The sequence below is a fragment of the Loxodonta africana genome, chromosome 16 (genome assembly GCF_030014295.1).
Source record: "Loxodonta africana isolate mLoxAfr1 chromosome 16, mLoxAfr1.hap2, whole genome shotgun sequence".
Classification (NCBI taxonomy): domain Eukaryota; kingdom Metazoa; phylum Chordata; class Mammalia; order Proboscidea; family Elephantidae; genus Loxodonta; species Loxodonta africana.
This window is the reverse complement of record NC_087357.1, coordinates 73206422-73232847: the sequence shown is the minus strand read 5'-3', so window position 1 is coordinate 73232847 and position 26426 is coordinate 73206422. Positions and strand designations below refer to the sequence as shown.

The 26426-nt window shown below is 38.8% G+C and overlaps 1 protein-coding gene across 10 annotated transcripts in view; it reads right to left on the bottom strand.

The window, feature by feature from the left end:
- The window catches only part of KAT6B (lysine acetyltransferase 6B), a 229511-nt gene that overhangs the window by 35804 nt on the left and 167281 nt on the right, over positions 1–26426 (bottom strand). For 6 of the 10 annotated variants that reach the window (XM_064269754.1, XM_064269757.1, XM_064269752.1 and 3 more), the window contains exons 5-13: positions 20938–21053; positions 20636–20717; positions 18172–18304; positions 14099–15030; positions 12996–13117; positions 11354–11469; positions 9231–9372; positions 5807–5968; positions 2251–2344 (exon numbers count right to left, since the gene is read on the bottom strand). In XM_064269754.1, the coding sequence (XP_064125824.1) occupies positions 2251–2344; positions 5807–5968; positions 9231–9372; positions 11354–11469; positions 12996–13117; positions 14099–15030; positions 18172–18304; positions 20636–20717; positions 20938–21053 (1899 nt within the window). The remainder of the gene's footprint in view (positions 1–2250; positions 2345–5806; positions 5969–9230; positions 9373–11353; positions 11470–12995; positions 13118–14098; positions 15031–18171; positions 18305–20635; positions 20718–20937; positions 21054–26426) is intronic. The other 4 variants (XM_064269758.1, XM_064269759.1, XM_064269761.1 and 1 more) reach the window with 4 other exon arrangements.

Here is a 26426-nt window from a genome sequence, read left to right as displayed (position 1 = left end):
TTTGAGTATTATATAATTTTCCCTCTAGTCTCTCTACTCTGGGAGAATAATTCCAATTCCCTTTCAACTTCACTCAAATAATTTACTAAATCACTCACCACACTCCCAAACCCACTCTAGTATAAGGACCATGCCAAAGGTACAGGAAAGAGAAAATCTAATCACACCTTCAGCGCAGCATCGCCTGGACGTACACTGATGGAAGGCATGCATCATGATGGCCCTGAGCCATTCAGAAAAGGCTACGTTTGTTCAATAGCTCATGTTTAAAAATATAGGGTAGACTCTAATATGGTTTTCACAAAAATGGTTAAAATAAAGATTTTGCATCTGAACGGGAGCGTCTTTTGTTACCTGGGTATTCTCTTACATAGAAAGACTCCAGGTCAGATCATGCTGCACAAAGATGCTATTGTTTGCAGAGACTTGCATTTTGGCAAGCACTAGTCCCTTTTTATTTTAGGTATAAAATTAGTGATGGCAGTGACCATGTATCATTCTGCGGATTCAGTTCAAATGGACAAAAATAAATCAAATTCAGATTATTGAGTGAACTGTCCTACTAAATGCAAAGAAGAATCCAAAGAGTTTATAATGAGTTGGAAATATGACACTCAGATCAATAATTTCCATAAAGGAGTGAATATAATTAAGTGTAATAATACAGAGATATGGTGCTAAGAAGGGAAGGGGATGAAATTCCAGGAGGTGGAATCGAAAAGAAGAGGCATTTGAGCTGGTGTCTTACAATGGATTTTCAACAGACAGAGAGGGGAGAGGAAGGAGGGGTCGTCTCAGGGGAGGGGACCTTACGGACAAAGAATGGAGGTGTAAGAACATGCTTAGAAGATATGAGGGAAAAGGAGATAAACGGATGAAAAAGCCTAAAAGATGGGGCTAGAACTAGGTTTTGGAAGACTTTGAATACTGAGCTAAGGAGTTTGCCTTATTCTGTAGGCATGCGTTTAGTATAAAAAATTTAAAATTTGAAAGGCTGCTATGCATACCAGAAAGTTATTATAATATTTATGAACAACTTATGAGTGGTGGCCACAGAAATCTCCAAGACAAAGACAATTAATTGGTTTTGCCCTTAAAAGTGATCTGAGCTAGGACTCTGTAAAATAAAAATGGTGAACTTCTGGCGAGATGGTTCCTCAGGGGTAACTAGTTTCCTGGATACTTAGCCAGGAGAGAACAATCAGTAATGAATTAATAACTGGAAACACTACCTAAGAACATAAAAATACTCAATAAAAAATAATAGATAATATCCTTCAATGTCAATAAATTACACAAATCAATCCAAAATTGCTGTACATTTTACACCCAGATTTTTCAGATTTCAATGTCTAAAAATATAGATTTGGACGCAACATACTTCTTCATGCTTTTCCTTGAGCACGTTTACACTGCGCTTCTCACATTTATGTATTTCATGATAATCTATTAGAACATGGTACCTACTGACAGGTTTTTCTATGGCTAAAAATGACTGGTATCGTGGGACATGTGGCCTTCAAGTTATTTTGAATAATTGTCCAAATTCACATTACATTTTACACATCCAATGTAACAGAAACAAGGAGGAGAAAACCTACCAATATTTTCTTTTACATTATTCTGTGCATATTTTTACATTTTATGCTGATTTTAACTGAGGAGGCTCAGAAGATGCAAGTGTATATAAAACAAATGGTTCCTGAAAAACCTCTAGATACAAACATTGTAATGGTTTCCATAATACAAAAGGAAAACTAACAAAACAAGACAGAGTTATTTCTACGAGAGAAGCTCAAAGGCTTGGCTACCCAAAGAATTGTTCTTCTAAATGGAAATATCTCTTTTCTGCCCTATACAGTACAAGATCATAGGCACAATTTTAGAAAGCTGGAAATCCTCTTAAAGAACACTTCCGTTAGCTTTAATCGCAAGTAATTGCCTCTTCTGGTGCTAATGAGCGTAAGCACCACCGAATGGAATGTAATTCCACTAGTCCACTCAGTGTAATGACTCTGTGAGCTAGTGATGCTGCTGAGACCTGGTCTCAATTGCCTAGAGTACAGTAACTGAGCAGCAGTAAATCTGTCTCTCGAGGAAGATTTCCTAACCTATGCAAATATAAATAGAAAACCCATGATCTATTGATAAAAACAATAAAGTAGGTTAAATAAAGTTTTATGTGTTACTGTTTCCTGAAACGGCCATCAGCTCTGGGGATCAGGAAAGTAAATAAAGCACTTCACTTACTGAAATCAATGAGAAACCGTCCAAATCCTTGCCTTTGGTGCTGGGGCATGATCATTATGCAGGAGACGTTATACTTCTGCTGGCAAAGCTTTTCCTGAGGGAAGGAGAAACAGATCAAGGATGTCAGAGCTCTGCTGAAGTGGGCAATTCCCTGCGCCTGCTACTGTCCTTGTAAAATATTCCACTAAGGTGAGCCAGTGTGTTAGGTCAGGATCAAGCTCAATAATCCTACCGTGTTAATCAATCAAACTATCAACTAACAACAAACCATCAATCCAAGCACCTCTCTCAGTTATGTCTTTATTCTTGGAAGCCTGCACCATAAAATAGGAATAGAGAAGTCAAGAATATATAAACCGAATGAAAGAGAATAAAGACAGTATGGAAGAAATGTGTTCCTTGTTTAAACAACTTGGGAGATGGAGAGAAGAATGTCCAGACACAGTCACCAAGCAGGGTAAGTTAGGACTTAGCCAGCTACCTTGCTAAAGAACTTACAGAGCTGCAACAGCCATCTGTCTTCTGCCTTTGAGCAAATGCCCCAGTGAAACTAAAATAGTACACGTGTGGGTAGCTTTTATGCAAACACATTTCTCCTATGAATAAAAAAGTGAAAGTAAAAAGCTAGAAAAATAATTCAACTGCGTTTCAAACCAGGATGACAAAACAAAACAAAAAAGACAACAACAACAGGGAACTCCAAAGCCTCTACACAAAAGTGAGGCCAAAATATTACCAACAGTCTGAAGCCAAGAGGAAGACTGGGAAGAATATGGTGGGAAATGGCTCTTCTAGTTAAGGAAGAATTTGCCATTTTCTTGGGATGTGGCATCAGAGCAGCAACATTTTATTCAGAGTACACAGAAGCTGCCAAAACCTACACAGACAAGATCTGAAAGGGGCTTTTGAGGTTGTAAATGCCCTGGCCAAAAATAAACCACAAATAGGATTGACCACAAATGGTACCAACCTCATCAAAGAATTACTTCAGAACACCCAGATCTTTAATGAACCTATTTGAAAGATGACAGGAAACGGTTGTGGAAAAAAAGCCCTACAGGGCAGAATTAAAGATTTCTTTGTGAAAAAGAATACTCCCAACTTTGGCACATTCACATAGCTGTCTTGGGAGTCTTTAAAAAATGAGGAAGAAAAAGCGTGTCGGTTTCCTAAGCAGATGGACTGCCATCACTGGATGTACACCTCAGTGCCGAAGGGTCAAGTAACTCGCCTACTCTGCAAAGTCGGGCAAAGGGGTTGCTCTTATCTAAAAACAGATGTACTACACTGGGTTAAAAGAATTCATTCTTGAGGCCATTCTTTTCTTTGCCCAAAACTATTCTTACCTTTTGGAGGTTTTTTTGGAATCCAATCCAACAGTGATCCCTTTTTTCCTTAACACATGTTACTATAGCCAATTTTTAACCCATAGATAACTGCTCCTTCTTTCCTTCCTGTTTAGAGTTCTTTATTACGGGCCACAAAAGTTGTATGCATAATGATTTGCACTGAACCTTTCTAAGTCATCTTGGCCTTTTTCTGGCTATTCTTGAACTGTGTTTCTAATAACTCTAGAATTTGGTTGAAGTCTAAACCCAAAGGGCACAGTCTTCCATATTCCAATTTGCATGTCATAATATGATTTAATTTGTATCTAGTCTTTTAACACAGTTATTATTTAGATTAATTTTTGTTTCTCTACACTGCCTAAGAATATTAGATTTTCAGGTGTAATAAGAAATAGCAGTAGCTATTGCCATACTACAGAAGAAACTGTGACAAAATGAGAGTAGTTTAGCTTGTGAGTACAAACGTTGGGCAACCTGGGAGGAAGAGAGACAGAGTTGCAAATAGCTAGAGTCCCCATCAACTGCAGACATGGGTCCTAACCAGAGGCATCATGAAGGCTCAGCAGGACAAGGACAGCAGGTACCGCTAAGCTCTACATTTGAACTCACATACATTTAAACAAACACCATTTTCTAACAGGAAGGACAATCATAATCACTACTCTCTTGAACTCTTTGGAGAAAATGATTTTTACAAACATAAAAGGCAAGATGTTTTAAAAATTACATAAAAGAATCTCCTATTCATTGTTTCATTCCATGTTAATTTTCTATCATCTTTTGAATCTATAATGTACACCTTAACTTTCTTCTTTGTCATTTTAGAGCTCTGCCACATATGTAATTTTCCATATTTGCTGTCACTTATTGGTATTTTTGTTTATGAGTCTCCGGGTTGATTCTTAAAATATAGAATAACAATGGTAATATTCTGCTTCTTGCCTTCCATGTGGGAGATCTGGGTTTGACTGCCGGCCAATGTACCTCATGCCCAGCTACCACTTGTCTGTCAGTGGAGCAGTGTTGCTATGATGCTGAACAGGTTTCAGTGGAACCTCCAGACTAAGATGGACTAGGAAGTAAGGACTGGTGATCTATTTCTAGAAATGACCTAATGAAAACCCTATGGATCACAATGGTCTGATCCCCAATCGATTGTGTGGATGGTGTAAAACCAAGCAGCATTTAGGTCCCTTGCACAAGGTGTGGCCACGAGTCAGGGGCAACTCAATGGCAGGGAACAACATCAACAGTTTGCAATGTACCTTCATATGTATTCTATATTTTGATCCTCCAGGAAAGTAATACTTCTATGAAGCATTCCTTTTATATTACACAAGAGAAGATTCATTAAAATTCATTAATTCTATCATCTGGTATGAAAAGATATATTATAAAATAAACAAAATACTAGGTTCAGATAATTTAGCTCCTGCCTGGAAGACTCATAGTTACCTTCCTCCTTATATGTCATTCCAGTACATTAAACCACTTCCTAGATGCCTAAAAAGGTTAAGGTCATAACCTGGTAAAGATCGACAAACCTAGTTTCTCCTTACTGTATATGAGTTAGTGTTTCTCAGAAGCCCATGTGCAGAAGAACGGGAGAGATCACTCTGAACCACTGAAAAAGACAAGATATCTACCCAATACGTCAAGGTCTTCCTTGTGCTAATTGCTTGAGAAATCTAGGCTTTCTAAAGGTAAGACTGCTTCAGAACTTCAAACGGCACAGAGAATAAGAGATGAAAATATAAACGAGTCATTACATATGCTTGACTGTCCAAATGCCGACATTCTAACTCACTGAGATACTGATGACTATAGCAGGGCATACAACAAGGAAAATGAGAATTCTCTCTTCAGTGCTACATTACACTGAAACCTTCAAGCTGACTCTGCTTAGGGGACGAACAAAACCATCTTAACATTAAAAAAATCAAAGATGCTAGGTGGTCTGCAAGGCAGCCATTATAACATTACATGGATGCTGAGAGTCAAGACAGCAAATAGCACCTAGGCCCTTGACACACTTCCTAGGCGCGGTGGTTTTGTTTTTTAATGAGCTCTGAACAAGAACCTGAGCTATTCAAAAACATGGGTCATTTATTCAAATTATAGTCACAAAAAAGCCCTGTGCAAAGAACTGGGCTCTACCAAAAACATTTTGAAAAAGAAAATGAAGGTCATGCTGGCTCATGTTTTACCTTAGAGAAGTATCCAACCAGATGACAGCCCTTTTCATCATTTTTTGTAAGGACATAAAAAAGGAATGGCTCGACATCGTAATACAATGTTTTGTGGTCCAGGAAGAGCTTGGCTAACAAGCAAAGGTTCTGGCAATAAATTTTGCTCATATTCCCATCAACCTAGCAAAAGAAGAAGACAACATTATTTAACACAAAAATGCCACTTAATGTAAAATTGTTGCTTTTATGTGCTATTTTGGAAAATACGTCATTTTATCTCCAAATCCTGAACTGAAAGATTAAAACGCTCATTAAACATGCATACAGTTAACCAGAAAATAGCTGTTATTTGGCAAATCAAAATTCTACCTTTTGTACTTTCTCTTTACCCGAAGAAAGGTCAAGCCACTAGCAAGGGAGTAATTTTTACTTGCAATTTATTATGAGTTAAAAATAATTAGGCATGTCCTCTCTATCTGAACCAAATACATCTGAATTAAAGGAAACATAAGCAGACTAAAATACTTTACAAGTAAGTTAATCTTTATGTCGTTTTCAAAAGGGCTTCACACAAAAATAAAATAAATGAACTGTATTATTCTGATTCCCCAGAAGTGTGGATTAGCAAAAGAGGCTTCATCCTAAGCATCATTTTAAATATAATTGGACAAGATAAAATATCTGTGTTGGGAATACTTACCGAGAAAGTGAGACGAATTTCAACCTACAATAAGTACCATGAGTACAGTCTACTTCTGCTCAAAATAAAAGAATCAAGCTGTGACACTGATGGCTATAGACAGGAGGCCAGGCACAGATACCAATTTCTTTGATCAAATGTAATTACTTGTTGAAAACAGAAAGCACAGCAGATTCAAGAAGAATTTCCCTGGCACTTTTCTTAGGGGAAATGGATATATGCTAACCAGAGCTCCTTAACAATGAACTTGACCATTCTCGAGTCTCCTGTGGACCATACTGGTTCTTCATATTGCACAAATTATTTTCAGACTTCATATAACTATTTCCCTTGGATGAAACCTAGGTCCCACACATAGCAACACAATCAAACACGGGCAACGGGCACAGAGGATACAATTCTCTCTTTAATTAAAGGAATATTTTATGTATTTGAGACTACGGTCTTTTTGGAAATGGTAGTACATTACAAAAAGGAAAGACAGAGATGTATGTCTCTGTGAACCAGAAAAACAATTAGAGATGGCATAAAGCTGAAGCGAAATTCTTCCAGGCTGTGGAAGTCCTAACACGGCGTGCTTTCAAGAGGGACAGATGAGAAGGTAGGAAAGGATTAATCTGTGATTATGCGCTTAGTTCATAATTTAGGAAACTGCCTACAGAAAAGTTCCCTACATGCTGTACTCTTAAATATTAACTCAGATTCTAGAATAGGGGCCTTGGCACTTACCAAATCCAACCCCTTCAATTATTTTAACAAATAAATTTTATAAATTTGCTTCTGATTTTTCCCCCTCTCATCTCTGTATGGTCCAAAAGCACCTGCCCTGGAATAGCAGACCATTTATTACCCTAGGAGGACTTCTCTCCCTGGATTTATGAGCACTTCAACTCCACACACAGACTCACACTGATTTATTTAACAATTAGTTAAGGCTAACAATGTGTTTTGCCCTTTGGGAAACAATAAAACAGTGATATCCATTTTACTTTGGTTAGAAGAAAGGATCAAGGCATCAAGGAAGGCGCCAACAGGAAAGTCAAACTTGTGACAATAGCAGTTAAGCCTCAACTGACAGCAGCTCTGTAGGTGTCAACTGGTTGAGGCTGGCTGGGTGGCACCGTAAAGCTAACAACAGGAAGGACAGACAACTTGCATTCTGCTTTCCCTCTAGCCCAGTGGTTCTAAACTGGGGTGATTTCCCCCCTCCACCTCCCCCGCCCTGGGACATCTGACAACGTCTGGATGCAATTCTACTCTCTGAAACACAGAGCGTTGCCACAAGTTGGAATCAACTCCACAGCACCTGGTTTGGTTTTAGGTCTGGAGACATTTTCTGATTGTTCCAACTAGAGGGGGGTGCTGCTACTCACATCTAGTGGGTAAAAGCCAAGGATGTTGTTAAATATCCTACAATACACAGGATAGTGCTCCCACAACAAAGAATTATCCAGCTTGAAATGCCAATAGTGTCCAGGGTGAGAAAGCCTGTGCCTATAGCAAGAACTAAGATACCATCAAATCTTCCCAGCAACAGTATCCTTCTCCCTTCAAACTTGCCAAAAGGGTCTGATATAACCAGGAGAAGGAGCTTTAAAAGACCTTAAGACACAGCCGGAGTCTCCTGTGTTCTCCAGTTCTGAACCAAATAAATCTAGGGAAAAACTAGCGGGCCCAAGCCTGACTGAGAGATGGAGCCCAGTCCATGTGAGAAACCTATGAGCGTCCCTACACTAAATATAACACAAGACATTACAGGTCAGAAATCAAGAGAACTGTGGGGTAGAATCATAAAGGTCAGTCTAAACATTCAGAAAAAAAGACTCCTGAGGTAAAACTATTTCAGAGAAAGAAGGTATTATATCTGCCATGCAAGGAAGGCTTGTTCTGTTCATCCAGGGATGAAAAACAATGCATCAAAATGGGCAAAAGAGAAGAAAACAAGGCAGGACAGTAAGAAGTGCTTGACTGGAATAAGGAGCATAAAGGAAGGAATGAAGGAGCCCCAAGAACAGGCAATAACAGCAAAGAAAAACATGGTGTCCTCAAGGTACAACTGACTCAGCTAAACTGGATCTCCGAAACTGACAATAGAAACATGTTTAAACAATGAGACTATATAGGGGCAAAGGCCTTCTGCTACTAAATCAATTCTGAAAACACAAAATGTCTTCAAGAAACCCATGATGACAGACACATGGCCACAAGGGGTTTCTGTGAACAGCAGAGTTCTCCAGGGGTGGCATCCACCCAGAAAGGGGAAGTTCCAACATCTGCTGGGATCTCACCAAAAGGATTATCCATCCTGCCAAGAAATGGATGGAAACACAGGTGGTTGTGTATCGAGGAGATATGTACAGCTGCTCAATTCCCTGGAAGAAAGAGCACCTGCCAGACACTGGCTCTAGCTGCTGAACAAAGCTAATTTCTCCTGCCAAAGAAAGTAGAATTTACAAAGAGCTGAGGAGATCATAAATTCACCGGTAAATATATTTGGTGTAGACAGGGATTTGGGGAGAGACAAAAAAGTTAATGTGATGAAGCAGGGATTCCTCATCAATCTAAATGGTTGCTTAACGTGGCTGGATACATGTTCCAAAAGATGGAGGTATTTTAAAAAGCAGTCTGAATTTCAGTGTCAAAGTTAAATATACTTTGAAGCCTCTAGAAAGAAATCAGTACATGGTCAATAATTAGGAATACTAGGTTTCAAAAAGCTGAGTTTTATTTACACATGCTTACCTCAAATACTGAAAGGTCTTTCCTTCGGTAAATTTCATTTGCTGGAGGATGAAACCATCCACACTTCTTTGAGTGTCTTAGCAAAATGTTTTTACTTTTCATATATTTAAGACAGAATTCACACAGGTAAAGCTTTGGTAATCTGTTAAAGTTTAAAGATGAAAGAATCTATCAGATTGATTATATTTTTAAGGGAGAAAATGTTAAATATTATTCTTTTTTTCCCCTAAATCATAAGAAACCTGTAAAATACTGTATTAGAAACAAGCAGCAGCCAGTAGTAAAGAGAATATTGAAACTTTACATTATTTTTCAATATAAATCAATAATACATTCTGTCTGTACTTTGTGAACAGATCATTTGTTTCCTTACAAATGTCACACTGAAAGAAAGGTTTTCAGACTTGGAACCACCATGCTTAAAATCAACAATAAGGGTGGCATCATGTCAGGTGACCATGCTTATTTCTCAAATTTGAGATTTAATGTCAATATTTTCAACAACACACATGGCCAGTGGTACGACTGCAATAATCTTTTATTCACAGAGAAGTGAATTTATGACTTTTTTTTTTGATGAGGTGCATACTCATGAGGCACAGAGGCCCTGGACCTTAGTAGTTTCCATTTCCACTTCTGGATGGGACAACTTTAAAGTTATCATCATAGTATGTCATAGTCTAATGCGGCAAATGCAGGACTGAAAGACAAAAGACCCAATTCGTTTTCTACCAGTTCCACTGATTGAGTAACAATGGATAAACGGCTTTCTCCTCCCTTCTAATTTTTCCTCCCCTTTAAAAACTAGAACATTTTTACTGGGACTCTATCCATGCTTAAACAGACACTGCTGGTACTTACAACAAAAATGCTTGGAAGCACTTTAAATGTCTTTGAGGTACCAGAATGGAAGATGGGTTCTGGGGAGAGATAGGCACCCATAAAAAACCCATTGCTGTTGAGTCAATTCTGACTCACAACAACCCTGTAGGACGGAGAACTGCCCCACAGGGTGTCCAAGGAATGGCTGGTGGATTCGAACTGCTGACCTTTTGGTTAGTAGCCAAGTGCTCAACCATTGTGCAACCAGGGCTTCTATGAGACAGGTACAGGTGATAGTTATTTCAAATACTTTCATTTACATACAAATTTTATTCAAAGCTCTCAATGCACATAATTTGACTACCTGCACAAATTGAAGCTCATAGGCATTTTAAAAAAATTGTTCAATAACACGTGGCCAAGTGGTATAAGCTGGGAAGAGAAGGAAGACTCTCGACTCTTAGTTTGCCACTCAACTTCTGGAAAACCTCCCTCCCCCATTTTCCTCAGTTGGATAATTGGACAGAGACCCACAGAGTAGAGAAAATGACAACATCTGTTTTTGAAGAAAAGTGAGTTTGTGATTATTGGAAACTCTGCAGGCTAAAAAAATTGAGAATAATAAAGTGTTTTTTTTGATGTACCCAAAGGAAGAAATTTATTCACAACATACCTGTTTTTGCAGTCTCTATATTCTCACAGTTACTTTAAGTTCAAGACAAATGAAAACTCTGATGCCAGTTTCTCTTCATTTTTAACAATTCAGTCACGAATGGCTCTAAGTGTAAATATTTGTGGAAGGGTCTTTTAAGGCTACCCGCTTCCCCCTACTTTCTCCCATTTTCCTTCTTTTGCTGTATTTTGGTAAAAAACACCTTGAAACCAAAATGCCATAAATCAGAGATAAAAATGAGAGGCCTCATTGAGAAAACGGAAAAAAAAAAAAAGGCAACTAGAGAAGAAAGTCTATCAAGAATTTTGTAATGGCTAAAAAAAATTTTTTCTCTAATCTGGTTTCATAGAAACCAGTGTTTGCCCAATTAACCAGAGACAAAGCATGGTCTAGAAGCTAAAAGGCAAATTTACAATGCCTGTGTAACTAGGGAGTGTTTACATAGCACAGTGAATATATAAAAAGGGGCTGGCGCAAGTAACAGTTTTGGAGACACTCAGAATTAACTAAAAAAAAAAAAAATTACCAACATTTATTTCCTAAAATCATCTAATTTCTACTTTAGAATCCAGATTTTTCCTTCCTCACATACATTAAGGTTATACATCTGCCAAACTTATTCCTTTACCTTGCATATTCCTGTGGGTAAGGCGAGGAGTACCAGGTTTGGATTTCATATTTTCCAAATTCTATTACAGAAGGGTACCGGCCACAGTCCTCCACTCCACTTTCACACTCTATTTTCTGTCAGAGAAAAAACAACATAAAATGTAAACTCTACTTACTCTTTGGCTCTTCCATCAGGAACTACAAAAACCTATCAAGACCAGAACTCTAATCTTTACTGTGAATTTTCATGTTATTAAAAAACATTATAGCCCTTGTGAAATAATGATTGTCTTTGTATAAGACGTATATAAACTAACTACTACCTTAAGAAACAGAATTACAAAGACAGGAAATGAGTACAATATTAATACAAACAAGTGTCTATTAAAATGAGTTTAACCATCTGTTGTATTAAAACTGAAGATGAGATTATAAAATGATGTGGTAGTTATACACTCTTAGAGTCCCCTGTTCCTCCACTAAATAATATTTACCCCACCTGTGCTTAAGTAATCAATCGTGAAATCTGTGGTTTACTGTCTGCTTCCCTGTCAGACTGCAGTAAGCTACCTGAGGTTAAGAGCTTTGCTTGCCTGGTTCCTGTGGTCTCCCCAATGCACCTAGGACAGTGCCTAACATATAACAAGAAATATTTCTTGAATAAAAAAGCTAGTTTGCCATGCTGGAAAGAAAGGTCTTTAGATTTCGGAGCATCATATCTATATATGAATGTAAGAAGCAGGCTTAAAAAAAAAAATGAAATATTTAAAGACTTGGAACCTTAATGATTTGGGGTATTTTTGACACTTGTCTTAGCCAAAGGAAAAACAATGCAAAGCATCCTGACAAGGACAGAATGAACTATGAAAATACCCAATAGTCTCTAGGTGGAAAACATCAGACATAATTAACCGAAGAGACTGCTACTAAAAATAAAGCTTAAGAGGCTACAGACAACCCCCACCCTCCAAAAGTAAGTAGAGTAAGGTAGGGATTCTAACTAAATATACTGCCATACAGAAGTCAAACGCAATCTACTGACATAAGAAATTCACAATTTGCAATAAATTTATCTTTAAGAAGTCCAACAGCCTTACCTTTCAACATTTTGGTGACAATAACCTAAGCAGAGTTAGTATTTTAAATGGAACGGTTTAAAGAAAATACCGGCCAGTGAAAATAAAAGTGACTACAACTGATCATGAAACACAACATTGCCTTCACCAATGCCGAAGCGAGAAAAATATCAGACGGTTTTCATATGGTCAGCCATCTGTGTTAGAAGAAGCATTAATAAATTTAAAAGCAATGTTCTTCTTTCTGTTAGAGAATTTAAAACTGCCATTTTCTAAATTTAGGCAAAAACAAAAACAAAACCAAAACTCTATCCCTTCACATGTAGACGTGCTTTTCAAAATCTGCCTCAACTGTTGCTACTCTAGTCTACTCTGTCAGAGCAGCTGAGTCCTCATCTACTTTTAAGAGTGGAGACAGTGTTCCAAAGTCATTGCTTTTGAATGTCACTCATTAAGAAGGTACACCATAACAGTTAAAGGAAGGATTCCGAGGAGGATTCTTCATAAACCAAAGCCGTTATCTCAGATTACCAGTTAAGAGTCACGCATCATCCTTGTTGCCGTAACGCGGTATTCCGGCCTTACCTCCCAAGAAAGCTCCTGGGCCTGCTTAAAAACATCCAAATCTTCTTCGGTAACGGTATCCTTGTTTCCAATCACATTTACATCTGTACTTTCTTGTTTGATGCTTATTTTGATTTCAGTATCTGTCATTTAAAACCAGCAGAAAGTGTATTCACTGACTTGCATCACCAGTAAGCACCTTATATTACCAAATGGTACCAAATCAGCATAGTGGACAAGCAGGGATCATCTTTTTCAGCTTTGTTAGCTTTTTACATCTAAGCACTGCTCACAGATCCAGCAGCACCGTTTCCCTGCTATGCCCAAATTTTTCTCTGGATTTATCACTGTCATCTTTTTATAGCTACGACAAATATATGAGGGAAAGTAAGTACAAAACAAAGCAAAATCATATTTTTCCACCAAGACAAGAAGTTGTATCAATGTCTAATCGTAGAATTTCCATTATTGGCTTTGAGGTATTCAAATCTACCACTTTGTCCAAATGACACATTTTTGTTTTTTGTTTCAAAAGGTAGCAAATGTAACAGGCCAATTTGTTAAATGAAACTATGAAACCGTTTTCTTCCTAAGTTGGATACACACACAAACACACTCACACCCAAAAGCACACTTCACAGAATCAGAGATCAGGCTTTGCTGAGACTGAAGCAGGATGAACTTTGTCATGAGAAAGCAATGGAGCAGAGGGACATGAAACACTGAACACCCCCTGCTGAGAGCACCGACAGCACACGACCACACAGCACCATGGCTGAAGAGGCAGCATGGGAAAAGACACGGCAGAAGCATGACAGTGGCTACTCATGCGGGACTACAAAGCCATAAGCAACGCTATGAAGGCATCTGGGGGTCCTAGTGTCACTACGGATGGAAATAAATAATAAAAGGTGGGAGAGTATTAGTTGGAAAAACACTCTGGAGGTTTAGTCAGCATTAGAAAAAGGTCAAAGTTTCACTGCTTCTGTATGAAAGTGAAGTGAGAACAAGAAAATAGCTAAGACCTATGTGACAAATAGGAATTGATTTATATATATTTTTTTCGGGGTTGGGGAGAAAGGGACGGGACGCAGATTTGGTTGGAGCTTTGACCTTTTGCTTACCATCATCCTGATCAGGTTTAATCCTTCCGTCTGCCAAGCTCCCCTTCCCTGGTGAGGGGGTCCCCATCTGAGGGGTCACTTTATATTTTAATCTGCCTAGCATCCTGTGCTTTTTAAGGAAAGTCGTTCGCTTGAAGTGAGCAATTGCTTTAAAAATACGTCCTCTAGCCATCCCCCAGCTAGAGGAGGAGGAGTGAGAGATAAACCTACTTCTAATATCTCTTTTTCCAAAGAAATGGGCTTTAGATTTTGCTGTGGAAGATAATTCAGTTTTACGACGCATACGTTTGGGTGGTGCATAACTTGGGTGTCCCTTTTTTCGAGACTGTCCCTGAGTGGTATAGATATGAGAAAGTCCATCAAAGAGTGCCTTCAGCTGGCTGTTATTAGTAAGACTGCTAAAGGAGGGCACGCTGGACTGGCTGGAAGAACTCTGGGGAGAGGGAGAGGAAGTGGAAGTGCTGGACTTTTGTGAGCTGGGGCTCTGACCAGAGATGGGGGTTCGGGGGGGAAGTGAAGAAGGTGGCGGTTTTAGCTTTTGTGTGGTACCTGGAGCCAACACATGAGAAGTGCATGATTGTTTCTGAGAGACCTTTTTCCTTGGACGATAGTGCTTTGAAAAGTCTATGATTTCACCTCGTGATCTGCGACCATCAGGTGAGGGTGTGAAAAACTTAGTAAGGCCGTCAATGAGCCCTTTGGTTTTCCTGTTAACTTTAAGTGTAGAGGCGGAAATGTAGGTGGAGGTGGTGGTGATTTTGGTGGCGGCACCAGGCCGAGTGGGGTCTGTAACAGCCAATCTGCTGCTTGAGTCCTTCCCAGATGCAGCATGACCAGATGAAGGTGTGGTACAGACTTTAGTCTTTTGACCCCTACCAGGTGACCCCCTTCCTGTGAATGCATTCATGGATCCTTCATCACTGGTTACAGACCTAGGCAAGAATTTAGAGAACAGCATCAGCATTTAGGAGAATTACACGGTGTCTAAAAGCAATTTTACAGTAACTAGATGCATTCAATGTGCTAAAATTAAAGAGATTTCACTGTGGCCCTAAGAACTGCTTTTGTGTGTAGGCCACCATCTAGGTGTTTCTCTGCTTAAAAAAAAAAAGGTAGCAGCAAATGAATCTGCATGTCATGATTCTCCCAGCACCCATCCAACAGGTACTGGAAGAGCTCAGGTGGACCCAGGAAAATATAAGTAAACAAACAAAAAAAAAAATCGAAAAGACTAAAGAACACCTAACGCTTTAAGTATAATTAAATAAAAATAAGTTACCCCTTGCATTGTCACAAGTAACTAGGTTTCCTGAAGTCCCTTTTCTAAAGTTCTAAAGGAAGTTAAGTCAAACGTGTTATCCAGAAGCAAAAGAATAAATTTATCTAATCTCTAGTTAAGTTTATCTAATCTCTAGTTGAAAGCATTTTTAACTCAATTTATAAAAATAGAATTTGGGTATGTCTGTATTAAAAACAAAAACAAAGAGAAAACATTAAAAGAAACTCTCTCCCTCTCAGCAGTTTATGCTTACAATAATAAGATAGCCAATAATACTCTCTTAGGAGAGAAGACAATTAATTACAGCATAAAATATTGCTGAAAAAAGGACAACGATAGCAAAAACTGAAGTAATGATTAAAGAAAAGCTACAGCGGGTCAGACATGACATGGAAAGTCTGGTGAAGAAGCAGCACATTTACCATGGCCATTATCAGACACTTGGCGTCGGACTCTGTATACAGTGGTTCTGACTAATATTTCAGTCCATCTGATGCTCGCCTCTGCCCACACTGCATGTGGTCAGAGAGACAGAAGGTCATTGGGCCGAGGCAGCTGTGTATGTATATGAACAGCAGCTGACTGCCTTCACCTCAGGCTAGGGTTTGGAAAGCTACCCATTTCGCAGTGGAATTTTATACAATGGAGACATTTGCATATGAATTATGGCAATGCTGGGGCCCAAGAATGTAGTTTTTAAATTATCAATTTAGCTGAAGGCTTAATATTGAAGAAGTGGGATCTTGAAGATATGATATTGAATTATAAAAATATCTTCAGTATTAGAAACAGAATAGCACACTTTAATGGTCCTCTTGAACATAAAGATTTAATGAAGAAATTTCAGCAGTCAGATAAACAGGGCAGAGTGGTAGGCTCAGCTGCCAGGGGCTGGCCATTGTCTGAAGTCCCTGATTCAGCCAAATCAGGTTAACTCTGGAGATGTCTGGTGTCACTAGGAGACGCAGTGAGGGTTACCAATAAATGACTCATCCAGTCTAAAATGTTTTGCATCAGAATGCTGCATTTGGATCGTATCTGGAATCGATTGCCCAGAAAGGACAATATGCTTATAAAGCATGTAAAAAGGAAAACTCCCTAGACTGTCTTAAAAATTCCTAAGCTCAAAGGACAATTTTGGACAAACAAAAAGTTAGGATTGATGCCAGATGCAATTTTCAGCTGTGTCCTTTGTTTAGAAAGTTTACATCCTAATTTAGTTTTTTTTAATTAGGCCCTGAGGATACAGTCCCATTTCGAGAACAATGCTTACACAGGATGAATGCAAAAGCATATAATTTCTACTTCAAACGATGCTAATATGAGAGATTTTATTCACAAATATGTTTTATGTTTGCCTCTAGAAATTAAAATTCCATTTTAAAATGTCTACTAATTAAAGAGGTCTTATAAAGTTTCTTAGAAAACTCTAGAAAGGAGTCTGCTTTCTCTGTTTCTCCTTTCGGAGATAAAGATGCAGGCGGATACTAGTTTTTAGGGCAGGTAAATATAATGAACTGCTTCAGGGGAAAAAAAACAAGTGAGTAAGATTCTCGGTCATTGTCCACACTGCCTGCAGAGCACCTGTTCATTCTTACAGCACAAAGACCCCTTTCACTAAGTCTAAAGGGCCTGGTGAAGATCTATTGAGAGAACTGCTCCAGATATGCAAGGCTACTGATTTCATTTGGAAACACCTTATTTAATGCTGATGGTCAAATCTATGCTCTATACAGGTTAAAAATATACATCCATGTCACCTCTCATCTTTTCTCTACTTCTCTGATCAGATAATTCCTGCTAAATACTCGAGTGGGCTTTAATGGCAACTATATGGCAAAAGGAGCCCTGGTGGTGCACTGGTTAACAGCTTGGCTACTAACCAAAAGGTCAGCAGTTTGAATCCATGAGCCACTCCTTGGAAACCCTATGGGGCAGTTCTGCTCTGTCCTATAGGGTCACTATGAGTCAGAATTGACTCAATGGCAATGAGTTTGGATATGGCAAAAGGAGCACTGGTGGCACAGTGGTTAAAGTGCTTGGCTGCTAACCGAAAGGTCAATGGTTCCAACCCACCAGCCCCTCCACTGGAGAAAGCTGTGGCAGTCTACTCTGTCCTATAGGGTCGCTATGCATCAGAATCGACTCGACGGCAACAGATTTGGCTTGGTTTGGTTTATATGGTAAAAGGATAGTGGAGATGGGGTCCCGAGGTAGATCTGCAAGCCACTGCAAACATTATCTCGTATGTATGTCTGTACACGTGTGCATGTGCCAAATGCTCCTGGACAGGTTTGCAGGTTTCTCAGAACCTCCTAGTTCATAAAAGGGATCTTAAAAAAGCTGTAAGACTAAATGAGCATCAAAAGTGAGGTATCTTTCTAAAATACGATCTGGAGCTACAAAAGGAATTCACTATAGACATGGACAAATCCCTCCCTTATTTTAAAATCCCCATGAAAATAGTATAATTAAGCTCTTCTAATGTCTAGACAATAATAAAGTAGACTGAATGATGGTTTCCAATTCTTACATTTTGCTTCTATCCCGCTGCTTGAAAAATGCCACTTAGTATCACAGCTGCTGGCAACAGAAGACCCCAAAATGCCAATTGTAATAAAAAATGTGTTTAAAAAAAAAATTGTCACAGCTTATGCAAAGGAGAAATATTCCTCATCCCTTGAGTTTGTAAAAATGATGCTAAAAAGCTCTCAAGGAATCTAAGGGGGTTTACAATCACCTATATGTTAAAGCACAAGATAAAAAGAATTCTTTTGATAAGATCTCAACCTACAACAATCGTTGCTTTAATTTATTTTTCGGTCGTCCAATGGGTTTTGCATATCGTCGTTTTATTTGTGCAGCTTTCTCATGAAGTAGTTTTCTTCCCTTTTTCTTTGGTCTGCAGACTTGGCAAATCCACATCCCTGAGTTGATATATATATGAGAAAAATATTTTAATGTTCATTTTAGGAGAAGATATTAAATATAAACTGCAACTTTAATAAGCTATCCAAGGATGTTTGTACGGGGAACTCTACTCCAGAAAGTGGATCATCCCTTTTCCATTCTCCTGAGAAAGCCACCGTTAGAGGCCAATAAAGGTCAATGTGAGCGCGGAGGGGCTGGGCTGCCCTAGCTCAGAACCCATGTTCCCAGCAGGTCCCCAGACTCCACCCTCCACAAAAACACACATGGAAACCTGTTCCTGTCAGATATAGGGATTTTGATTTGGGGGAGACATTCACAACTCAGTAAATTTCTGGGACATCTAGGAAAAAATGTTTGTTTTATCATCTTTCTGGACATTTTAGCACTAAAAAAATTATCACTATAAAATATAACTTTAAAATTTTAAGTTTAAATTTAAGTACTATGGAGCTACAATAATTTAAACTAGATCTGGTATAGGGAAATAGATCAATGGATACGAATTTGAAAGACCAGAACGACCTAAGCCTATAGAAAAGTTTAGGATATCAAAGAGGTCGTATTTTAAATTGGTGGGGAAAGGATAAAATGGTTCAACAAGTGGTGATAGAACAAATAGCTAGCCATCTGGAAGGAATAAAATTATTTCCTATCCTTTACAAAAATAAATTCTAGGCAGATGAAATATTACAATATGAAAAAAATGAAATGTTAAAAGCACCAAGAAAAATATGTGAATATTTATATAATCTAAGCATGACTGGCATTTAAGACTGAAGCCATAAAGAAACAGACTCATGGATTTGACTACATAAAAATATAAAGAGCTTCTGCAAATTAGTAAGAAAAGGTGAAAACCCTAATAGAAAAATGACCAATGGATAAAAGCAGGCACTTGGCAAAAGATGATATACAAACGGCCAATAAACATATGAAAAAATATTCTCACTACTCAAAGAAAGAAATTGTCAAAGATATCTTTTTTCTATTATCAAACTGGTTAAAATTAAAAAAAAGTATTAATGCTGTATTTCATTGACTCAAAGATACATCTGATTTAAAAAATATGAAAAAAATATGTCTTAGAAGTAGGCTCTGTGAACTACAGGAGTGGTGAGTGTTGGCCACAATGCAAGAAAACAGGTGCTCCCATACATTAGCAGTTGGTAGGCAAACTGATACAGCCTTTCATGTACACAGCCTTTGATCCGGCAACTTCTCCCCTAGGGATTTATCTTAAGGAAATAATTATGGATTGAAAACATTTGTCATGTCCACCATAGGGGACTGGTTAAATTATGGCTCATTTAAACATGGGGTTGCAAAATCAAATATCTTCAGGAACCACCTAGGTGTAACATATGTGACTAGAGCAAGCTAGGTAGTGAGACTGTGGCAAATTGGAGCAGGCACGCCCTACCTTAAGGACTCAAATTCAAATTTTTAAAAAATAATTGGGCCAACAACGCACATCTGTGGCCCACAGCCCAGTTTGGAACTCCTGCTCCATACCACAGAGTTCTACATACTCCTTAAAAACTATGTTTAGGAGAACATTTAATGATGTGGGAAAGTTACAATCCATTATTAAGAGGAGAAAAAATAAAGTTACAAAAACACGCATAAAATGTTCCATTTCTTTTTTAAAGGGTGTGTCTGGGCAGTGAAGGAATTTCCAAATGATTTTTCTTTCTATTCCTTTTCGCCTATTTGTATTTTCTAAGTCTTTTCTAAGTCAAAATACCAACTGATAGCCAAGAAAAACGTGATGATTTCTTGTTGTAGGATTTATGGAGTTGTCATCATCACCATCACCAAAAATACCTAATTTCATACCTCCAAACACTGTCTTACGGAATATACGAAGAGTGTTCTAAATTTTTAACCTACCTACTCTAAAGTTGTAGAGGGTCAGCGAAAAAGTGGAAGACCCTCAACGAAATGGGCTGATACAGTAGCTGCAAAAATGGGCTCAAACATAACGATTGTGAGGATGACACAGGACGGAGCAGTGTTTTGTTCTGTAGTACATAGGGTCGCTATGAGTCAGAACCAACTTGGTGGCACCTAACAACAACAACAACAATTTAATAGGGGAGTGGTTTGGGGAGAGGCATGGTCTTTTTTATCCATGTGCGTGGATCAGAGTCTTTGTTATATATATTTTCCCCAAAAATGTTCTCAGCCGGTGCCAAACTCACAAGTATGGGGAGGCAGCAGAGATGAAAAAATGCTTAAGGAACCTGTGTACTTCTGATCTGTCAGGCATCAGGACAAGCTTAACAAGTATTTAAAAAATGCATTTTTAATACAGTTTAAGAGTTCACCTTTTGGCATTCTGGAAAGCGGTGGGTCACAGCACTCCATATGGAATCCTCTATCACAAGAGTCACAAAAAAGCATATTGTCCTGTAATATAATATATTAGAGACTGAGTGAGACGGAAACCAACTGTAAAAGGCCAAAAATTCTTATGTTATCATATCAGCAACAGCGGAATATAATGAAGAAACACCAAGATCCCTGCTGAGGTCTGACATCACATGTTATTTAAAACTTAAAAAAGAAAATCCTTAACACTGCAAATTAACTCTTTACCTAGAGATTGACCACTGAGAGACATACTTACTGCATTCTTGCCTTGGATTCTACATGCACTGCACGTCTTGCACTCGATACACTGCCACCTTAAGGCCTTTACATTTGTTGTTAATTCAGGACAAAATTTCAAACAAGATGGGTGTCCTATAAGAATAAAAAGCAAATTGCTTTATGGTAATGGTGCTTTAGAGTCTTTAAACTTCCTTTCCCTAATATTTCATAGAAAAGTTGATGCTGCCAGCCAAAGAACTGCAGGAACTTGAAAATACAAAAATATCAGAGAATCCAACCATAGACATTTCTTTCAGCCATTGTTCCCTGGAATGATGATACAAATTGTTTCCCTAAGAGAAATCTGGAAAATGTACACTGATTCCAATCTCAAGTCTTTGGAAACGTGAAAATAGCGTATGTTCAGATCATGTTCTCACTCCTGCGCCAGCATCATCAACCACTATTTACCCAGAGTTTCCTGGTCTGCCAGTCTGTGGGGAGCGTACTGAAGTTCAAGCAATTCTTGCTCATGATGAAATTAGAAAACTTAGAACAAGAGCGGGGGGAGGCTGGTTAAGGTAATACAATTAGAAACGCAAAAGAGGAAAGAAAAGAAAATCCAATAGTATACAAAGAATATCCCATTGTTGGGCCATCTTGTCCCTGTTCCCTGAGTTAAATTTTGGAAGGAGGAGCAGTAATTGTGAATCCGAGGAAGAGGTATGCGGTTGAAAGATTCAGATCAAATGGAGCTCTCCAAAAAGCAATCCCTCATGAAGTTCCCACCATTTTCCTGAGTATTCAGCTTTTCTACAGTTTTGAGCACAGTTTTTACCTAGCAGTTCTCCACATACCAAGTCTTGCTCATTTCACAAGGGAAAACTGGAGACCTGAGAGGCATCACCACTGAAAGAACCTAGTCAGGCTACACTGAGTAAGTAACCAAAAAAACAAAAAGCCAAACCCATTGCTGGAGTTCATTCCAACTCATGGTGACCGTAAAGGACAGAGAAGAACTGCCCCACAGGGTTTCCAAGGAGTAGCTGGTGCATTCGAACTGCTGACCTTTTGGTTAGTAGCCAAGATCTTAACCACTGCACCACCAGGGGTCCATTTCTCCCAAAGTTTTGGAGAGGGTAAGTCTAGACTCTTTGGAAGGCAGTTCAGGTTCTACTCTACTGGCCTTTTATCACATAAACCTGAGGAGATCTCCAACCTGGATTTTGTTTTTCTAAATCTGGTCTTTAAACAGTAAGAACATTAGTAAATCCCATGTAGAAAGAATATATAACCAAGCTGCAAAATAAACCTAAGGGGTAATAAAAAAGCAGATTCTGCAATTTCAAAACTGTTTTATAATTTCCTGACTTTGGCAGGCTCATTGTTTAAATATGTATTTTGGGTTGTTGCCAAAAAGTCTCTCCTCCCTAAAGCTTAACAGGTGCTTCATAAAATTTCACCCACCAGGAGATTTGGCTTTTTGAAGTAAAAACATTCAAAATCAATCATCAATACCATTAATAAAAGCACATGATTTCTGAGTTAAAAAAAAAAAAAAAAAGAAAACAACTAAACATCTGTATTTAAGATGTCGAGAGAATAAAATGTTGTCACAGGATTAGATCTCAGGCAGGAGAGACACCCAGGCAGATGCATTTAACCTCGGACACCATTCTTTTTACAAGGGCTTCTCTCCTTCAGATGAATACAAGAGGGAAAGGGGGAGTTTAAATGTATACAAACTGTATCAATCACCTCTTTCTGCTCAGGAACAGCAGACAAAGCTTGCTCCTCAACTTTCAGAAGTATACTCTGAAGAAGATCCTGAGAGGCCTACTTTGATCAGGTTCCCCCCCTCATAATGGGGGTGGGGAGAGACTCAACTTTTAAAGTACAGCAATTTAAATTCCACCCTTAAAATGGGTCCCATCAGCTTAAAAGTACACCATTTACTTCTTTTCTTCCCCTTTTATTACTTCCTGTAAGTCATGTATCACTGGCACATATGGCCGCAACTTCATGCACTAAATTTCCCTCTATATTAACATCTGCTTTTGTAGCTTGATGTTCAGTAACTGAAGGAATTCACATGACATTACAACTCACTACTTATGCTCGCATACCCCCTACGAAAGACACAACTTTTCATAATTATGTTTTCAAAATGCGTGAATTTCAGCCACTTTCAATCAAGGGCAAGGGATATTCTTTCTCTTACTGCTTTGTCCCACTTTAAGCAATATTATATTTCAACTACTACTCTTTAAGTTACCCTATCATATTCTAAAATCTTCAGCCTATCTTTCCTTCAGGCACCAATCTTACCTTTATTTAGCCCAAGAGAAATGGACACAGATCCCTTCCAGCTCAAAATTTTTATGATTCTGTAAAAGATGCTGATAGATGAAGAACCATTTCTTTCATTTTCTCATGGCCAACTTTAAAATAACATAAAAGACTGTAACTGAGTCTTGATACACTACTATACAATCTTCAGTAATTAAAGGAGAACAGTGCTACTGATATGGCAGTTCCTTACCTCCCATTTAGCCATTCCATAAACATAAACATTCCCTCTAAAATTCTGGTTCTCTCTGCTGATTCAATTCATGGCGGTTTGTCTTTCTGAAGTCTGTTTTACTTTTGTAGTTTGCGATTTATCAGATTGGAAACCCATCATATGTATTCATCCACTTATTCAGTCTTATTACAAGTACATGGTATTACATATGTACGTAGCTTATGTATGTTTTATCTATCAAAACCAAAAGAGTACTGTTTAAAATTAAACAAGTACCAGTGGGACCACCAACAAGTAGAAATGGTTTTTGGAGGAAGCACCATAGGAGAAAAAAGCGTGGGCTCTTTGGTAGACTGAATAATGCCCCCAAAGATGCCCATACCCTAATTCCCATAATCTGTAAATATAGTATCTTACCTGGCGAAAGGACTCTGGAGATGTGACTAAGGGTACAGGCCTCAAGATAGGAAGATTATTTTGGATTATCTGGGTAGGCCCAATTTAATCATATGAGTTCTTAAAAGTAGGGAACCTTTAATGGATGGGTTAGAGAAGAGACGGAAGGAGGAAGAGGAGAGGTTCAAAGCACATAAGGAATTCATTCTGCCCGCAGTTGCTGGCTTTGAAGATGGAGGAAGGAGGCCACAAGTCAAGGAATGTGAATGACTTCTATAAACTGGGAACGGCCTTCACCTGACAGTCAGCAAGAAAACAGGGATCTCAGTCCTACAAACACAAGGAACTGAATTCTGTCAACAACCCAAATGAGCAAGGAAATGGATCCTTTCCTAGACTTTCCAGAAAAGAAAGAACATAGCCTTGCTGACACCTTGATTTAACCTGGTGAGACCCGAGTCAGGCTTCTGAGCTGAAACAGAACTGTAAAATAATAAATTTGTGTTGTTTTAGCCACTAAGTTTGTGGTCATTTGTTATAGCAGCTATAGAAAACAATTAACGACCTTAGGCCCCTTAGACTGGCTATTCTGACCAACCATCGGTCCATCTGTCCCTTCCTTCAACTAATACTTAACGAGCACTGAAGACACAATAAAGAAAAAGACAGACATGGTTCCCACTCTTTCAGACAGTACACTGTATTTTTCGCAAATAATGTGCCCACATAAATAATGTGCCCACACATATAGTGTGTGGAAATGATGAAATTAAGTAAAATAATTCTGGCATAGTATGTTCAAACCAGTTGACAAAAAAACATACAATGTGCACATTGCTTGTATAAAAATACAGTAGTCCAGTAGGAAAAAGACATTCAGCAAGTATTAAAATTAACATGTGATGATAGAGAGCGGCTCAGGGCTATGGGAAGATCTAGCTGGGGGTCAGGAGAAGGCCTTTCTAAAGAAGAGACCTGAAGGATGAGTGGGATTAGTTGGGAGTAGAAGAGGGGTGGGGCAGGGAGGAGACAATCTATGCAGAGACTCAGGGGGAGAGAGGAACATGGTACATCCAAGGAGAGGAAAGAAGTTCAATATAACTAGTGTAAACATAAAGGTGACAGGGATGGGGGATGGGGTTAACAGGAGCCCAATCCAGAAGAATCTTGGGCTATATTAAAGAAGTTGGATTTTTCCTATGGGTGAATGGTAGGCACTGAAAAAATTCTGTGATCAGTTTACAATTTTAAAAAGTAACTTAGGCTTCAGTATGGAAAACGGATGCAGGGAAAGAGGGTCAAGATTAGACTTAGGTTATTACAATAGCAGATCTGAGCAGAACTGGTGGTGTGTGTGGCAAACCTTATGGATATATTTCGGATGTAAATCAACCTATTTTTGGCGATCGCTTGGTGTGAAAGAATGAGGTAGAGGGAGGAGTCAAGGGTGGCTTCAAATTGCCAGCTTGTGAAACTGAATGAGTGGCCGATGGTGTGCCATTTGCTGAAACGGAAAATTCCTGAGGAGAAGGCTTTTTGCCGGGGGGGGGGGGGGGGGCGGACGGAGAGGAGAGGGGACAGTGCAAGGATAATGAACCACTTCCGGTATTAACTTTGAGAAGCATGTGGGGTATCCAAGTGGACAGGTTCTGTAGGCATTTAGATGTAAGGATCTGGAGCTTGGGAGAAGCCATGAGGCAAAGTAAGAAACGCAGGGCGAAGGACAGAGACCTGAGGCAAGATTAAGGGGGTGAACAGAGAACAAGGGGCTGACAAAAGATGTACAAGAAGGTAGTAGAAGAACAAGGAGAATATGGTATCACAGAAGATAACATACCAAGAAAAAGAAATTTCAACAAGGCCAAATACGGCTCAGAAGAGTATTTAGTGAGGATTGAAAGATATCCATCAGATTTTGATAGACTGAAAAGTGACTGTTACACGGAGATCACTGATAACCCTGACAAGCGAAGTTGCAGTGAAATAGCAAGCCAAAAGCAAGATTCCTGCTTCCTGCTTCCTTCCTTGCATAGTCAGTCCTACTTTGGGCTTTTACGTGATGGGGCTCACCAATCCTTCCTCCTCCCCTGGCCACTATTCTCTTTGGAGTCTATCTTTAGGCTTCTTTTTAGCCAAGGGTCTCTTTCCCAATCTAATTATTCAATCAGTGTCTAGCCAGTGTAAAAAAGGACAACTAACTAACCACCTTTCCTGGGGCATTTCCTTGCAGTGACCTTAATAGCAATCTTTTTTATATCCCTCTGTATTCATTTACTGCACCCTGACCTCCCTTTGGGAGCAGAAGGCAGGCAAGTATTGTTCAGTGTTAACATACAATAAAGACAAACTCAGGAAAGACTACAGCTCTCCTACAGGCAGACTGCTAGTCTACCCCACAGTTCTTGCTTCTTGTACTATACAAAGGTGATTTTTCTCAACTCTCCCAGCTGCATCACAGCACCCTTTCTTCTGTCTTTAAGTTTCAATGAGATTCCACTTAGAATGATGCTGTAATTTTGAACTGTACACTTATCTTAGATTTGCTAATTTGAAAACACACAGGCACACAACTCATCTGTAAGTAAGATTTAACCACCCAGCAATCT